Source organism: Cephus cinctus, unplaced genomic scaffold (assembly GCF_000341935.2).
Source record: "Cephus cinctus unplaced genomic scaffold, Ccin1 Ccin1_scaffold0617, whole genome shotgun sequence".
NCBI classification, from domain to species: Eukaryota; Metazoa; Arthropoda; class Insecta; order Hymenoptera; family Cephidae; genus Cephus; species Cephus cinctus.
In genome coordinates, this window is record NW_014333261.1 from 187,346 (window position 1) to 204,086 (window position 16,741).

The window sequence follows — 16,741 nt, forward strand, 5'->3', positions numbered from 1 at the left end:
AGTGCCCTTAGTTTATTTTGGATCGTTCGAGGGGTGAGAAAAAAAAATGAAGAAATACGAAAAAAAAAAGTAACGCTGATGAAGATGAAATAACGCTAGTCTTTGTGTGGGATAAGCCAGGTATGCGTGAGGGGAGTGGGTGGTTAGTGGTTAATAAAAAAGGGTTAAAAAACGAAGACTTAGAGTCTTTGAATGACGAGAGGGAGGTAAACTAAGAACAATTAAGTGGCGAAGTTCAAGTAAGAGGAAATTAATTAGAAAAGCGCGAAGCACAAAGGAGAAGGGAAAAAATGCGTCGGCAAACGAAATGAGCGACTGAGGGGGTAGATTCAGAGTAACAAGGAGGGAGGGAGAGAGAGAGAGACATGGAAAGATGGAGACACTGCGAAGATGTCACGTGCATGTATAAGAGTGAGAGAGTGAACGAAAGTTTGAGAGAAAGATTGAACGTGAGAAAGAGAAAAATATACATAGGTGAAATCGAGATAGGCGAACGTAAAAGGGAGATGCGTGTATGAAACTATTAGAAAGAGAGAGAGAGTGTGATAAAAGCGAGATACGTTAATCAGAAGGAAGCAGAGAGAGAGAGAGAGAGAGAGAGAGAGAGAGAGATTAATATGAACCATGAAAAAAAATACCATCTGCCTATTTACAGAGACCGCATTGTGTTTACTGTATGATGTGCATTGGAACAAATGTGTCCTAGCGTTATACTTGCGCATAGTTTCGTACGTTTTTTCAAGGTGAAAGAACAAGGGGGTATAAAGAAACAAAAAGTGAAAAAGAAAATATCGAACGATTAATCGAAAGAAATGATATTTTCCTCGTCCCTTTACTTTTTTTTTCTTCCCTTTGCTTCTTTCTTTCTTTCAACGTCAGCTAGAGGATAACGATGCGTTAGTCTCCTTTGATGGGATTTCCCTACTTTAATGTGGGCTCGTATGAGGGTCATGAATTATGGAACTGAGATAAATAAGACACGTATGAAATCCTGTTGTTCCTTTTGTTAGTTGTACGACTCGCAGGTACAGCTCCAATTGTTCGCTTCCTCGATCGAAGTTTGACTCTCCTGAGAATTACTGTCTCCGAATCTCTATTGTCGGATTAGTTAATCGAATATACCCGCGATTTACTCGAATGTCACTCTGGACTCCACGTTCGTTCGTTTCTTCGTTTGCGGTTTCGCTGTCTAGAAATTACTGTACGATTCTGTATGTGCTGTTAAGACGAGACGAGAAGATGAAATACCTAAATCAATAAAGCAGAATGAACTTTCTCAACGATTCGTACGAAAACATTTTATATGATTTATGTCCAACTTTGTGTATTGTTAGGTGGGCGATAAGGTTATTTTTATGTCTTATTACACCTACATCCTTCAGGATGGATTCAAGGGGAAGAATGTATTGTGGTAAGAAACAGGTACATCCTTTAATTATTAAGATTAATGTATTGTACAAGGTATACGATTTACAGGGGTTTAACACATTGCGTACTTGGATTTGAATATCCTTACTGTGTTGTCAGCACCGCCTGATACCATCAATTTGGGATTTGACCAGTTGCAGCTGAGGACTTTGTCTTCGTGTCCAGAGAGGTCGTAGAGAGGTACCTTCGGACTTGGAGAATGAATAAGATTATTTTTTATAGCATGAGGGAACTTGAAGCTCTTGGATTATTGCGGTCTTACCTCCGAGTATCCCATAATTTGACCTGATTATCATAAGCACCAGACAGGAATAAGTAATCTTGTGTTGTTGACCAGCTTACGCACTGCACCCATTGTGTGTGCGAGGTAAAGGTTGCTTTTACTACTGCACCTTCTATATGAAAACGTCATGATTATCATAAGGATATTTATTTAGTTATGGTAAATTTTTCTATTTTTTCTTACCTGTTGATCGAGGATCATAAAGTCTTATGTGTTTGTCTGCTGATGCTGTTATCAAAGTGCCTGACAATGGAGAATAATCCACATCGAAGAAACTTTTATTACCTGGAATTTCTTGTTTTATTCCACCTAGTTCGGAATCCCAAAGTTTTAGGGTATGATCCCAGGACGATGTGATAATCTCTGATTTGTCAGACCACTTTACACTACTTATTGCTTCTTTGTGTCCTTTTAATGTTACTTTTGGTGTCTGCAAAATGCATGTTTTTTTAGCAATTAATTTACTAAATAGCATTTATTCATGAGAAGGATAGTTACTCTGGTTTTGCCATGTTCTGTCTTTGTCCTCTTTGAACTTGATTCTCCGTCATCGTCATCCTGTGTTGCTGTGAAAAAAATAGTCATTGTACGTACAGTCTGAATTTAAAATAAATCTTATATTATTGTCTAAAAGTACTTACACGCTGACCATATTTTTAACATTGTGTCCCATGACCCTGTGGCCATTAAACTCGAATCATAATTGACACCTACAGATTCCAAGCTCCGCTCATGTCCTTTACAAACGTGAACACAATCTACAGAGTTCCCTGATATATTCCAGTCCCATATTATAGCCGTTTGGTCTTGGGAGGCACTATAATTCAGGTAAATTTATAAATTCTTTATAGTTGAATAGATCTTTGATGAATCTGTACCTAACAAAAGTTCCAGTTTCTTCACCAAGCGAAATCCATGCTACAGCTTTTATGGGGGATGTGTGCCCTGGTATTGTGAGTCTGTGCTTTCCCTTTGTAGTCCAAATATGTAAGGTGTTATCATAGCACCCAGTCAATATCCTATAAAGGAGTTAATAGCTCATTGGAATGCGATGTGGAAATGTCAGTACAATATAGACACCAACCATTTCTCACACACTGCCACAGCAGACACCCAATCATCATGAATTAGACAATCCTGTGGTTCTGGCTCTGGATGTTTTTCAAGGTATTCTACATCTATTACTTGCTCCGTTGAGACTCCACGTTCCTCAAGATGCTCAGCCAAAGAAGAACGTAAAAATTCGGAGCACACCAGAAAGTCAAATTCAATGAACTTTGCAGCATCGATAGATTCTTCAAATTAAAACAAAGCGAAGATTAATATTCTTTCTTTTTAAAAGTAGGACGAAATCAAATACCTTTCAAAAGTTCGTTTACAAGAGTATTCAATTCAACAGCGATCACTGGTGCAGGAACGGATAATGGAAAATCTGGTACTGCAAACCTAAAAAAAATGTATCAATCAAAAAGTGCAAAGCCATCAACTTTAAACGGATTCAAAATCATCTATAATAACAAAATTCACCAATATCCATTATTCGCAGAAACTAATACTCCATCAAATATCAAACTATCATACAAACATCTATAACCTAATCACTCCATTATTATAATCAACACAACTTACTGCTGTTGTTTCGTTATGAAACGTATCTGCACCTGTGGTACATCACTATCAGTACTTTTACCAGCCATAATATTTTATGTAACAATACAAATTATATTTAAACAAATTAAAAAATGCAGCTATACGTAACAGCAGTGACAAACTCCACGTGCGCCTCTTGGCGCTTTCCGCAGTTCACAGTAGCCAGCAAGCAGCATCTACATGAATAACCGATATGTTGCCTTAGTTTAGTTCTTATTTACAATTAAAGAAGAATCAAGTTGTTCGATAATGACATAATGAGAAAGAACAGGATCAATGTTCTGAAGATAATAAACAAATTCAAATTAATAAAGTTTATCCCAGTATAAATGCCTCTAATTCAAATGTTCAACAAAGAACATGAAAATCTTGCTATACATAATCCATTGTCACGGAAGCACCAATAAACAAAATACAATCAAAGAGCTGCGATATTACAGTGCATTAAAAAGAAAAGAAATTAATACGCAAATCTCTGATTTGGGCTTTTGATATCGCCTTAAACCGTAGAGTTGGTCATCTCCCTACTCATCTCTGCGCAAATTTCTGGGTGTAGTGACATCTCACGATGAATACCAGACATTAAGGATGAATGCATATTCGGTACATTGAAAATTTAGACCCGTAAAAATCGGGTTTTGATATTAGGAACTTATGCGAGCTAAGGAGGTAGCAGAAATTCATTTAAGTGGCACCAACGGAAAGTTCCCGCCAAAAATCGGCTCTGACGGAATGTCCTGTCAAAATTTTGAAAAATCGAGAGGAACGTCTCCGAAGGGCAATTACAGGGTTGCCTTAAAGCGGGACTAAGGATGGGCTTTCAGATGTGACCACAACTCCTTTACTAGTTTTCATTAGACAATTTTATAAAAATTTAACTATTCATTAAAAAAGATTGGTTAAAGAGTTTTTTTCGGTCTTATTAATTACATAATGATTTATTTAGTTGCAATAGACATTACTATACCTGAAAATAACTATAGTACGTTTCAGTCTTCATCGAATATAACAATTAAGTATAATATGGAGAAGTAACAATAATTGAACTAATGTCGTATATATCTTTTATATCAATAATACAATAATATTAGTTGCAAGAGAGTTTGTACTGTAGCAAAGTCTTATCAAGTAAATAAGAAGGAATAAACTGTGTTAATATCAATTTTATGCGTATCCTTGCAGATGCTATATCCGTACTAAGAAAGACATGCAGGAGTATCTCTAAAAGAAGAGAGAATGAAGGTCGAAAGTGAATGCTCATGAAGAATGTAAAATATGTGCAATCAGGAGAGCGGCAAAGAGGTAAAAAATAAAGGAGCATGAAGAGGAGGATGGAAGGTTGAAGTGACGGATCGATAGAAAACATGGCGGCAGAGGAGCGATTTGTGGCAACCCGATTATGTCCGGCAATTTGCCTTATATAACGACGGTAATGTACATTTCCCAGGGATTGGAATATACGGGAGTCCGCGAGGAAGTATTGGCATGGTGAATGCGAGTTCTGATCGTTGTCATCGTGGTAGCTTCCTAGGACTTACTCCAAAGTGAAATCCAAGAACTCCTGGAGGAAGAGGAGAGATAAATTTAAAGAGTGAACGAGCAGGAGGGACGGCGACTGGATTGAGAAAGCTGAAGAAGATCTACGTTGAGAAGTGTCAGAAGGAAGTAATTAAACCGGAGGAAGCACTCTAAGTGACTGACAGTTCTGCTATAGGCCGCCTCAACACGTAAACAATCACCATGGCAAAGTACGGATTGCGTAATAGTATTCTTATCTAATTATAAGTCGACGCTCGGTGCTGAAGAAATTAGTGTGCTCCTCAGTGATAACGAATTGTTTACTATCACGTCCCGGCGCGACGCATTTTGCTGAATGATCTTCCCCGTCCACGTCCTGCTCCTCTTCTTTTTAATCTTTCTACTAAACCTTGTCGACGTGACACGCTCACGTTATCTTTACTATTCCTTTGCTGGCAAGCTCTTTGTGCAAAAGCCAGCTTTCTCCATATGTCTCTATTCAATTCTGTTTTCTTTGCTAAAGACAATGCTGATTTTAAACTCGTGTGAGTTTCCCAGCGCTGCTGGATTACAGGCTATTCTTGGTTGCGTTGTGTTTGTTCATTTGTTTATGAATTACTTGATTTCAACCTCTTGACTGTTCTATGGAAACTTCAATTACATGTGGTTTGTTAGACTACATTCAAATCTGTGTGCTTATTTCAATGGGGATATAGTGATAATCAAACTTGCTGATTTTTTTTTATTTGACACTATGAGACATTTTTCTTATGTTTTTCTCATACATCGTATCATGCATTACTACAAATAGATTCTTACATAGGCTCTAGTTCTGTACAGTTTCACGTAGTAATTAATTTCAATTAGCTCAAGCACATGCATGGTATCGTTTAGCTAATTAATACAACTATTATAATGAACTATATTTTCTCTTTACTAACATCTTTCTTGGTTTATAAAATTTTATTTTTCATTTCAGTTCATTCGCACAAGATGACAAATCTCATTCTGACCTATTCTCCCTGTTATCTCTAAGACGTACTATTACATAAATATTACTGAATAAAAAAGTAAAAATGCAAGACTGGGTGCAGCTTGCACTCGTCGACCTTTGCATACGCTTTGCTATTTACCGTATAATAATTTCATATAACACGTAGTGATGTAACGTAAGTCGACGTACGCACTCAGAAATACAATCTTATCTGAAACGTTTGGATATATCGATAGTTGGTCACAAATGACCGATAGGTTTCAGTGAATCATTCGTATTGTTTCGATAACGAAGTGAAACAACTCATTTTCATATGTGCTACCCGAGAAAGCTAGCAAGTAATACCTTTTAAACTTGGTAGCTGACCTAATCAGGTCAAAGCGCTATCGATAATTAAACTAGAAAATGTGAAAAAAAAATTACTGTTTCAGAGAGATGATGATAGTATTTGTCTATGACACTGTGAGATGTTCCAAGGAAGAGGATGATCCAGCAGAGGCTGTAGTTTATTTTCATCCAGCATGGGTTTCGCCGACCCAGCGTCTCGCCTTAGCAGGTCAATTAATGGGAGTTAATCAATTCCTTGCAAGTTCCTTCTCAGCACCACGTTTGATATCTCTACAAGGTGGTAAATTTGTCTTAAAGAGATTCGGACACTACATGCTTGTAAGTGCGTCTATTAATTTTCGCTAACTATTCTTAAAATTTATATTTAACTAATGAGTATGATCTTTTTTAGGCTGTTGGTACAGATAGAAATATCCAGGATTGGGTTTTGGAAAGGAGATCTGACACTTTGGAATCTATACTCAAGTTTTTTCACTGTGATCTGGAAACAATTTCCTCATCCTTCGCTAGTGATCGAAATAAGCTCACGGAGAAACTTTATCAGATGTTTGAGACGTATTTACCGATATTACAATATGGTGCCAATATGTTTTCCAATATACCCAATATAAAACTTCCAAAGGTAATGGATTCTATGGATATTCCATAGACAAATCTTTTCTTCAATATCTCATGACCTTCTGTTACAGAGTGCAAGTAATGTTTTTTTGGAAGCTATTCAAGTACTTCAGTATTGCCAAGAGACAAGTGGTATTATGGCTGGAGCTCTCTTTTATAATAATAAGTAAGTTTAAATAAAACTGATGTTAATTGAATTATCAATTGTTCCATACATTATCCTATACTACACTTATGTTATTTCTAAAATTTTAGAGTGGTAGCTACTCAATTGAGTGCAGAACTGACAAAGCAGCTAGTAATAACTGATCCGTATCGAATAAAGGTAATTAAAATTCTTTAAAATTGAATCCAAAATGTTTATAAAATTTAATTAAACAAAAACAGGCTCCTGCTGAAAGAATATCAACAGACTTTCATTTGCCTGTGGGTGTTCAGCTACTACGTGTATACGTAGAACATAAACAGATAGAAAAATTATCCCAGGATGCAAACATCGAAAGAGTACACAGCTCGTACTTGGACTCAACAGTGAAAAAGGTTCCGTTCAAAAAGGTAGAAAAAGAAAAGTCTAATATGACTTAATAATAGAATTACTCATAGACACGTAATCTTGTAGGCCCTCCAAAAAACTGGTACAAAAGATTTACCGATATCCAGTATGAAGCGAGACACCTCGCGAATATTTACAGTACCGGAAGAAGGCGAGTTAGATTCAATCCCATACGGCAATGTAACGCAATGCGTAAAGCCGCCATCTACAGTAACGTATTCACCAGCAAAACGCAAGCAGGAGTCACGAGTAGAACGTACCAAATATTCAAATCCCTTAACACCAAGTGTCTGTTCGACGCCATTGAAAGACGTGAATCGTATCCTGCATGGTACAGCAGTATCGATATGTAGTGCAGCTGAAGAACTGGAGGACAAACTGGAAGCAGATAAGAAACCAGAGAATAGACCGGAAATGAAGGAGAACACGGACGACATTCCGGATGTCGTGAAGGAAGCTCTCAGATGTAAACGCCTAAACAAATTAAGAAATGCAAACACTAAGGAGAATCTTCTCAAGTGTAAAGAGACAAATAGAAAGAGCTTGAGTACATCCGACCTCGAGGAGTCAATCCGGAAATACTCGAACAAAGTATCACTTAGATATTACAGTCTAGGTCTTCCTCGACTCAACGATAAACTGTGTACTGATTACGGTGCTGATTCACCCAGGTTTAAGTCATCCAAACAATTCTATAATACCATAACCGATCCGTATTATCCGGTTTTTCGTTACGACGGCTTGCCTGTATCTCGCTCACTTTATGACCAATATATAGCAACTCACCTTCAAGAGCTAAATGCGGACACAATCAAAGTAAACAATTGTAAAGAACTAGCTTTAGACTTCCCAATGGCTACAGAGTCAAAGAGTATGGATAAAAGTCAGGAGGAAAGTAATGGGGATGATTCGGAGAAAATAAATTCCACGCTGGACGTGAGATTAGAGAAAAAGAACAAGCAGGAGATATACAGGAGATCCATGAGTTTACCTTTAAAACCATTAAACAGTACAGAGGATGACGAGCGACGAAAATCAACGTCAGAGTGCGGAAGTATATTCGATCTGCCTCAGAAACGTAAATTAGACGGTTTACAATTGACGCCATTAATGTCAAAATTGAGTCTACTCGCGGATGAGAGAACTAGTGGTTTTTGCAGTAGAGAAACGACACCTAGTGAATTTCGTGACCTGTCATTCTCAACAGCCACCAATCAATTACTGAAGAGTAAATTAGAAGCTGCCAGCAAGGAGAGCGGTAGCGACGAAGTAGACGAACTCGAGGAAGATTGGATAATTAAGGACGACAGTCAGTTGGAGAAAACTGAATTATTTTTGTGTGGACATCAAAATATGGTTCTGGTATTATTAATGGAGGATGGTACAGGCAATAATCCTGAACTAATACATTCCCTTGTAAGTAACGTTTATATCTGAATTATTATTCAATCAATTTCTAATTGTATTAATTTCTAAACAATTAACGTCACTTGCATGTGTACCATCACCAGTGGGAAACCTGCGTGAGCACATTGGGGAGACTGGAAACTCGTCTTCAGCAATGTCTGGAGCCACTTCCCTCCAACGAGAACAAGGAACTCTACAGTGTCCTAAGTGTAGATCCTGAATGGGATACCGTGCATCGTTCTGGACTCTGGGGCGTGACGGAACTAGAAATTGTATCCTCGTTACACGACCGATTTACCAAAGCGAGTAATCTCACGGACATTATTATCAGGTAAGTTGCACGAATTGGTAAACAAGCTTGTTTACGCGCTCGTAGTGCTTGTAGACAACTTTTATTAAGCAGTCTTTTATTTCTCTTGAACCATCAAGACCAATTGATGATTTAGTCGATTAGACGATTAGTCATTGATATTAATTTATTAGCGTGAGATTTAATTATAAATGGCGCATGTTTTGCTATAGAACAGAGGATACGGTTGTTTACGGTAACCAGTGCGGCAAGACTGAAGTATTTTACCAGCAAGCAATGGCTCCAAACACTTCTGGTGGGCTACCGACTCCTGCGGACTTGATGGGCGTCGTGCCCTTAAAAGCCAAACGTAGACTGGAAAGAGACCACGGAATTGTGTTGTTATAAATTCGCGAATTTAAAGACCCGGTTGAATTCGCATCACGTATTCAAAAATAAGGAAAACGGCCGGGCGATTATCTTGCCATGAAAAAAAGAAGACAAACAGAAACTATGCAATCCTTTAGTTATTAAGTAACTAGTACCTTGCCGACTTGTCATTCGTCTTTCCTAACGCGATCACTTTGACCTTTGATCAATTGACGTTGTTAATGAATTTCTTAAATCTATTGTTTTACTCTATTTACACTGTTGCGTGTAAACGACCTGCCATTTAACATTCCCTTAAGCAAGTGGTATCTTAATTATTGTTATTGTATACGTTATTTCTCTTTTATCCCTATTAGCATTACTGTTTAGAAACTGCTATAGCGTTTATACTTAAATGACCATTCTGTACATAATCTAAATATACAAGAAATTCCAGACGATGCTGGATTGTCGAGGAATCTAATACAGTGAGAAAAGATAGATTTTTTGGAATGCTCCATTTAAAGAAATTGATATGCCACGTTTAATCTATTATCTCAATATACGAATGGTAGTCGATATAGATATAGCATGGAATTGTAATTTTTATTAGAGAATCGATACCGAATTTTTAACATTTCAACGATGAACGACTTTCATATCAATACTGGAACCATACACATAGTTTTTCAAAGACCCGTGACTTTTATTACTATATTCTAATGAAATCGCTACAGTTCGCTATAGACTTAGAAAGCCAATAGACTTAATTTAAGTTGCAAGAGAATAAGAGCCTCCTGTATTATTTTAATCGTTAAAGGATGCGAAATAGTATTTTTTATTACATAAAGAACATCGTTCAGCTTACGGTAGACAGAAAGAGAATGAGCAAATGAGTGAAAGAGAGAAAAAAGAAAGTGGAAGTATGCTTGAGAAAAAGAGAGAGTATGATATTATCATACGGCTAGTATTAGTATTTAATGAGAATATTATTAATTGCGCGAGAATGTTATTAATTGTACAACATGCGAAAGAAAATTCTGTGTACAAATGCTGGTATCGTTAATAATGCTGTGCGTTGATTAATGACGTTTATTGCGTCTCAATTCGTAGAATTTCGATAGCGATTAATTAAATGTAACGAATTTTCATGTAATCGATAGATCCTTGTTTTACAGTATTTCAAAACTTCATACGTTCCATGTGTTTCTCTCTTCGTCAGAGAAACTTTACGATACTTGCAACGGACTCCATTGTGGACGACGATGCGACTTAATAAAGTGAAACAGCTGAACAATTTTTTAATGTGTGTTTTTCATTATTGTCATTTCTTACCATAATAATTAACTTCCTATTAATTGAATCCCATTAGGTGTTAACAATCTCTTGGTAATCAATTAGTCTTTCTTGCCAACGAACGTGATATGTGGATTCCTGCGTCACGAAAAAGCCGAGCCTTCCAAGACCGGTTAGTTAACATATTTATCACATCGATGTTTGTATCAACAGGTTATCCTGTTTATTGGCAAACCAATCGTCATAGATACCTTTTGATATTATAAAATTCCAGATTCACGGCCATTCCTCGTTTCGACAATTTGAAAGTGCCAGTTAAGGTGTACGTCGTGCGTCAAAAAGCATCTTTTTTAGCAAAGAAACATCTTTGAATAGATTTGTAACGAATTTCGACAATATGAAAATTAAATAAATGTTTTATAACATTTTACACTTTTAGCATACATACCCAGTTTTCACTGTAAAAAGAATTTGGAGATCTGAATATCTGCTCGTCCTTTGGGCATTCAAAAGAGGCACCACATCTTTAGGATTTCGACAGAATTCCTTCGATAAAGAATACGAATAAATAAGTGGGTTTTTTTATTTTTTTTCATCTGTTATAGAAAGTTCCATCAGAAGGAAACATGGTCGAGCCTTCAGGTGTCGGGCACGCAGTTATCATACGACCGCATCATGCCTTCTTCATGGCAACAGGTCGTGTGCTTCTCCTTCTACAATAATTCTGTAATTTATGAGGCAATTCCATACAGGTTGACGTAAACAAGCCTCCATGGTGGACCAATGGGAATCTCAGGATAACTCCCTCCTACGTTTCATGAGTTTGATATTTAAAGAAGGTTCGACCAGGATTAACAATAAATGTTTATTCGCCATAGGAAAGAGATTTTTCTGCGAGACTTCACAATCCAAAATGGTAAGTTTCTTCAATGGATTAAGTGCAAAACAACGAAATTAACGTTTCTTTTTATTCCCTTTGACAGACTACGTACACAGATAAAGGACCAAAGGTAAGAATAAGAATTTTGAAAAAACATTAACGTTTGAAAACAATGAACTTAAAATTATTAATTCTGCATTTTATTCATAGCCGGAAGGAGGGAAGTTCTTAAGCTTTGATCACTTGAGGTTTTGGGTTGGCAATGCAAAACAAGTGAGTGTCATAAAATATAAGTGATATGCCTTATTAATGAATAATTACTTTATTGTAACATAATTCTTTAGGCTGCCAGCTATTACTGCGCCAGGATGGGTTTTGAACCTCTGGGCTATCGCGGTTTGGAAACTGGCTCCAGACGGTTCGCGACATATGCAGTTAAACAGAACAAGGTAAGTTATACGGATAAGTAAAAATTAACTATTATTATTAATAAAATCTATTTTTATTCTAGATTGTATTTGTATTTGAATCTGCCTATGAACCTAACGACGAGGAATTTTCAAGTCATTTGTCGCTACACGGTGATGGAGCCCGGGACGTAGCCTTTGCCGTCGAAGATATCGAAATTGTATTCAAGGTAAATTCAGCTTAGCCAAGTGTTTGGTATTAATCACAAGTTTTTATTCATGTAACCGAACACATTGTTTAGGTGGCGAAAGAGCGCGGGGCCAAAGTAATACGAGAACTGTGGGAGGAAACGGACGAATATGGAACAGTGCGTTTTGCCACAGTGCAAACAGTAAGTCAAAATAAATTGCTATTTCTAAATATAAATTAAAGTTTATTTAAGAATATTATTTAGTATGGAGATACCCTGCATACGTTCGTTGACAGAAGCAAGTACAAGGGTAAATTTTTGCCAGGATTCCAGGACCTTCCCAAAGATCCCCTCACAAAGATTCTGTAAGCTTTGACAAAGATAACACGTTACGTTATACCGCCTATCAATCTCTAACTATTCTATTATTTAGGCCAGTGATTGATTTGAAATTTATTGATCATGTCGTTGGAAATCAACCAGATGGTCAAATGGAATCAGTGGCCAAATGGTAAGGATAACAATAATTTTATTCTGAATTGATAGCATTAATTAATAACTTCTCATTCATTCATATTCTCTCTTCAGGTACGAGCAATGTTTACAGTTTCACAGGTTCTGGTCAGTTGACGACACTCAATTGCATACAGAATATTCAGCACTACGTTCCATTGTGATGACAAATTATGAGGAAACTGTAAAGATGCCAATAAATGAGCCAGCACCTGGGAAGAAGCGTTCACAGATTCAGGAATATGTAGAATATTATGGTGGAGCCGGTGTGCAACATATTGCACTGAATACAAGTGATATTCTCACAGCTGTAAGTAAATCTGTGGCCAATATTCTTTCAATGAGAAATAGTATTTGAGAAATTGTTATCGATAACGACACTTGTTGCATTCTAGATTAGCCATTTACGTGCAAGAGGAGTGGAATTCCTTGAAGTACCGGACACTTATTATGAGATGTTAAGAAAGAGACTCGAGAGCAGCGAAGTTAAAATACTTGAAGACTTGAATATTCTTCAGGTATGAATTTTTGTGGATCCTCTGTAAATGACAATCAAGTGTAATTGTCAGACTAATGAAGGGGAACTGTTTTTAGAAATTGAAAATATTGATTGACTATGACGAAGAGGGATATCTATTGCAAATATTCACAAAGAACATGCAAGACAGGCCTACGCTTTTCATAGAAGTCATACAGCGTCGTAATCACAATGTAAGATTTTTTCTCGTCTTTCTCTTATTCCTCGAATTGTTTCTTTACAAGTAACTTTAAGCGTGACGCGTGACTCGTCCACGTAATTAAATTCCCAATACGAATCTGAAAAATTTCAATTGTACGAGAAGAACAGCCGAATGGCAATTAAAGATTATTATTTTATTTACAAATCTCTTTATTCGTTACAGGGTTTCGGAGCAGGCAACTTCCAGGCTCTGTTCGAGGCCATTGAATTGGAGCAAGCAAAGCGCGGAAATCTCTAGTTAATCATACTGTTAATAGGTCAATAAAGAAATTTTCAAACGAGGGCGAGTTATTCTAATTTGTACAGGTGGCGGGATCGTTATAGTACCCTCGCGAATAATTTGTATACTTTGTATTTAACGTTAATTCTCCGCTTTACAAAAATACATAGCATCGATCCTACAAACTACGTAACAACGAATTTCGCTGAAGTATTAACAGGAGAAATTCGTAATGACGATGTATGAAAATGATAACACGTCGCGCTAGTTCATCTCGTCGAACCACTAAAAAAACATGGCAAGTAGACATTCGTCAGGACGAATCGCTCGACATGTACAGAAAGGAGGAAAAAGGGACAATAAAAATAAATTTAACTTATGTCAGGATGCATCCAAGTAAGCGAGACAATTATTAAATGGTATTTATTGGTAATAGCAATTAGCCGTGGCCAATGTATATATATATATATATAAGCGAAAATGCTTTATATAAAAAGTGTCGGTGCCGAATGACTGAAGAGGAGTCAAAAGGAGAGGATAAGGATCAATAGAATAAGAGCAATTTGGGACAAATGGATTGAAGGATATATGTAGAAAAAAAAACCCAGAATAGTCTGTTAAAAGAAATAAAGTTTTCTTAAAGTAGCTCACTTGTCTCGACGTACGATGTGTTACGGAGTGTGACCGCGGCTTGATAACATTACTGTCCACTGTTATCGAGTTTATCTAAGTCTTCGCTCGCTCGTTTGCTCGTTCGTTCATTCGTGTTGCTGTATTTTTTTTCTTTTTAGTTTTTTCATTGCTGCTTAATTCACACAGTATCGTGAATACCCAGGCGGAAGATGTCGTGTTGGCAGAAGAACGAGGGTCCCAGTGGCTTCAACACAAATATCTGCGAGAAGGCATGCGGTGGGTCTTCGTCTGCCTGCAATCACAATCAGCATACTATTCGGAGAGGCAGCGTTAAATAATCACAGAATTATAGCAATAATATAATTATCATTGAAAAATAATGAGTTGTGCTTCTCCTTTGAAAAGTATTGCAGTCTATGGTAAATAATATTCGTAGTAAGGCTTGTATATTATTTTTAAGGTACGTCATTGAGAATTAGAACTGAGTCACAAGTAAAAATAATTTGTTATCAGGAATTAGTACAGATTGCATACAGAATATTGTTGATAATGTATTGTTAACAATTGTTGTTTAACATAGAGTAGAAATTATATGACCATGATAAACATGCGTCATTTCCAAACCATGCAGGGAATAAAAATAAATGATGACTATGGTATGTAACAAAGGGAAACCACTCGATGTTCACAATGCGATATGATCTTTGAAGTTAAACTATATGAATGTATGTATGTTTACCATTTTGGAATCTAAAACTTTCATAAGAATGAAGCAAAGTTAGCTTGTAAAGATATTGTAAGTGACCAAGTTGCATAGATATCGGAGAACTCATAGTACTTTGTGTAAATTTATTTAATTGATATTATAGAGTAGCGCGTTTGAATGAGTTAATGGAAAGCGTGCATGCTCACGTGACAGTGAGCAAAGCATAACAGCAGGAAAAGTATGCTGAGCTTGCCTGTACCACGGTATGAAGATCGATGGTCGATCAGTACCAGACGTCTTAGACAGTGTCGTGCAACGCGAGTCTGAAGATGTCGTGCTGCACGAAAAAGCTGATGCCGATTGGCTTCAGGACAAATGTCTGGATGTACGCGTGTGGCTGATCTTCATCGGTCTGCCCAACCATCAAGAATCGATAGCTAATTATTATTTATGCAATTCCAATCTACATGGTTCTTTTATCATTGAAATCTATACTAAAGAACAGATTATTTTGTTGCAAGTCAGAATGTTTTCCCTTATATTATTATTTATAGTATCTTATCACTGGTTTATAGTGACACCACTTATCACTGTCATTTTTGTACAACACTGTCTGAACGTTTAAAGCAAAGTTGAACAAAAATATAATACTAATAATTGCCATTTAAGCACAACAATATTCTTTTTGATAATATCTTATTGCTGTATCATGTGTTCTGTATTGGCAACAAATATATTACTTTTGCCATATGAATATAATGGTACTTAGTAAGAATAGTAATATTCATAATAGATTGAACGCTCACCTGCAACCTTCCTAGAACGTTGATTAGAACACCCCCATCAAACATAGGTTGGGAATCAATGGCAGTTATTATTCGGTTAATTTTTTGAAAACTTAAACTCTGAAAATAAAAAACAAACTTACATAGATCCCTTAATAAAGTCTTAGAAGATTATAGAACACCGCAGACTCAGATCATCATAAACTCCTTCAGAAGATCTGAGAGCTATACAAGCATCGAGCACACTGGCTCCAAAATGTTGAATAGCACATACCCAAAGATAACAAGACTACTCACAGTTAGTTTCTCCATGATCTTGATGGCACCTTGAATCTGAAGGCCCTCGAACGTCATGAAGGATGATTCAGTCTAGCAATAGTAGTGGGAAAAGTAAGAAATTGTGGTTATGTTACATAGCAAAAAATTATTCTCAAAACTTATAAATCAAGAATAAAATAACTTACATTGTACATATTAATTAAGTTTGGCCTCTGCGTAGGATCATCGAACAGCGCATAATACTGCTGAACGAATCCCTTGCCGATCGCCTCGTATGACGGGTTAAGCGCCATCGCCAGTTTAGGGCTTTATTAACTCCTAATAAAATGTACAAGAACGCAGTCGCGATCAAAAGTTTGTTTGCGCGGGGACGCCGGTATTCTCAAGAAATCCTATGAATAGGATAATACGATGCCCTTCGACATCCCTCGTGCCACTTGTAGAAGCAAGGAGGAAGCGATCGCCAATTTGTCGAAGCGATTCTCGAACTACCGACGCGCACCTATGGCCGATCATATTGCCTGCGTGTACTACGAGCTACTTCCTTGTGGCTCTTATGCTTAGTCGGTACCGTTGGTCTAAGCATATGGAAATCCATAGCTCCATCTAACTATGTTACTAATTCATAGTCAGTA

The 16,741-nt window shown here is 36.9% G+C and overlaps 4 protein-coding genes across 9 annotated transcripts; 2 read left to right on the forward strand and 2 right to left on the reverse strand.

Annotated features, from left to right (window-relative positions):
• Positions 1-1,430: 1,430 nt before the first annotated feature.
• Positions 1,431-4,201, reverse strand: LOC107269187 (ribosome biogenesis protein WDR12 homolog). Its single transcript, XM_015742767.2, has 9 exons — positions 3,341-4,201; positions 3,072-3,157; positions 2,796-3,006; positions 2,590-2,730; positions 2,353-2,528; positions 2,210-2,277; positions 1,895-2,141; positions 1,691-1,823; positions 1,431-1,619 (listed from the first exon to the last, which is right to left on the reverse strand). The coding sequence occupies exons 1-9, from the start codon at positions 3,406-3,408 to the stop codon at positions 1,481-1,483; spliced, it is 1,269 nt and encodes a 422-aa protein (XP_015598253.1). The 5' UTR covers positions 3,409-4,201; the 3' UTR covers positions 1,431-1,480.
• Positions 4,202-4,394: 193 nt separating this feature from the next.
• On the forward strand, positions 4,395-10,762 carry LOC107269173. Of its 4 annotated transcripts, none has more exons than XM_015742736.2 (9): positions 4,395-5,109; positions 6,305-6,539; positions 6,613-6,843; positions 6,911-7,005; positions 7,095-7,164; positions 7,227-7,394; positions 7,459-8,808; positions 8,904-9,130; positions 9,322-10,762. In XM_015742736.2, exons 1-9 carry the CDS (start codon positions 5,102-5,104, stop codon positions 9,494-9,496), a joined length of 2,559 nt encoding a protein of 852 aa, XP_015598222.1. In that variant the 5' UTR covers positions 4,395-5,101; the 3' UTR covers positions 9,497-10,762. The 4 variants fall into 4 exon arrangements, with proteins under 4 accessions (XP_015598222.1, XP_015598221.1, XP_015598223.1 ...); XM_015742735.2 differs by lacking the exon at positions 4,395-5,109 and adding an exon at positions 5,170-5,424; XM_015742737.2 differs by lacking the exon at positions 4,395-5,109 and adding an exon at positions 5,477-6,211.
• A 605-nt stretch (positions 10,763-11,367) lies between these two features.
• Positions 11,368-13,765, forward strand: LOC107269185 (4-hydroxyphenylpyruvate dioxygenase). Its single transcript, XM_015742766.2, has 12 exons — positions 11,368-11,669; positions 11,737-11,763; positions 11,844-11,906; positions 11,978-12,082; positions 12,145-12,270; positions 12,343-12,432; positions 12,496-12,596; positions 12,665-12,742; positions 12,820-13,054; positions 13,140-13,262; positions 13,339-13,455; positions 13,647-13,765. The coding sequence occupies exons 1-12, from the start codon at positions 11,526-11,528 to the stop codon at positions 13,719-13,721; spliced, it is 1,284 nt and encodes a 427-aa protein (XP_015598252.1). The 5' UTR covers positions 11,368-11,525; the 3' UTR covers positions 13,722-13,765.
• A 344-nt stretch (positions 13,766-14,109) lies between these two features.
• On the reverse strand, positions 14,110-16,638 carry LOC107269203 (probable nuclear transport factor 2). 3 transcript variants are annotated; one of them, XM_015742798.2, is made up of 5 exons: positions 16,292-16,638; positions 16,125-16,196; positions 15,849-15,947; positions 15,296-15,454; positions 14,498-14,628 (listed from the first exon to the last, which is right to left on the reverse strand). In XM_015742798.2, the coding sequence occupies exons 1-4, from the start codon at positions 16,397-16,399 to the stop codon at positions 15,341-15,343; spliced, it is 393 nt and encodes a 130-aa protein (XP_015598284.1). In that variant the 5' UTR covers positions 16,400-16,638; the 3' UTR covers positions 14,498-14,628; positions 15,296-15,340. The 3 variants fall into 3 exon arrangements, with proteins under 3 accessions (XP_015598282.1, XP_015598284.1, XP_015598283.1); XM_015742797.2 differs by having other exon boundaries at positions 14,502-14,628; positions 15,302-15,454; XM_015742796.2 differs by lacking the exon at positions 15,296-15,454 and having other exon boundaries at positions 14,110-14,628; positions 16,292-16,632.
• Between the last annotated feature and the right edge of the window lie 103 nt (positions 16,639-16,741).

Bases quoted from the DNA above. Each gene is read 5' to 3' on its own strand.
- LOC107269185 (XM_015742766.2), top strand. From the start codon at position 11,526: ATGGTGGACCAATGGGAATCTCAGGATAACTCCCTCCTACGTTTCATG. The intron at 11,764-11,843 runs GTAAGAATAAGA...TTTTATTCATAG, and splicing joins ACACAGATAAAGGACCAAAG to CCGGAAGGAGGGAAGTTCTT. The intron at 12,271-12,342 runs GTAAATTCAGCT...CACATTGTTTAG, and splicing joins ATATCGAAATTGTATTCAAG to GTGGCGAAAGAGCGCGGGGC.
- LOC107269173 (XM_015742735.2), top strand. From the start codon at position 5,369: ATGTCTCTATTCAATTCTGTTTTCTTTGCTAAAGACAATGCTGATTTT. The intron at 5,425-6,304 runs GTGAGTTTCCCA...TTACTGTTTCAG, and splicing joins AATGCTGATTTTAAACTCGT to AGAGATGATGATAGTATTTG. The intron at 6,844-6,910 runs GTAATGGATTCT...CTTCTGTTACAG, and splicing joins CCAATATAAAACTTCCAAAG to AGTGCAAGTAATGTTTTTTT.
- LOC107269187 (XM_015742767.2), bottom strand. From the start codon at position 3,408: ATGGCTGGTAAAAGTACTGATAGTGATGTACCACAGGTGCAGATACGT. The intron at 3,158-3,340 runs GTAAGTTGTGTT...CATTTTTTTTAG, and splicing joins TTCATAACGAAACAACAGCA to GTTTGCAGTACCAGATTTTC. The intron at 2,278-2,352 runs GTAAGTACTTTT...TTTTTTTCACAG, and splicing joins GTTAAAAATATGGTCAGCGT to CAACACAGGATGACGATGAC.
- LOC107269203 (XM_015742796.2), bottom strand. From the start codon at position 16,399: ATGGCGCTTAACCCGTCATACGAGGCGATCGGCAAGGGATTCGTTCAG. The intron at 15,948-16,124 runs GTGAGTAGTCTT...TTTTATTTTCAG, and splicing joins AGATCATGGAGAAACTAACT to AGTTTAAGTTTTCAAAAAAT. The intron at 14,629-15,848 runs GTGAGCGTTCAA...TTGTGATTGCAG, and splicing joins ACGTTCTAGGAAGGTTGCAG to GCAGACGAAGACCCACCGCA.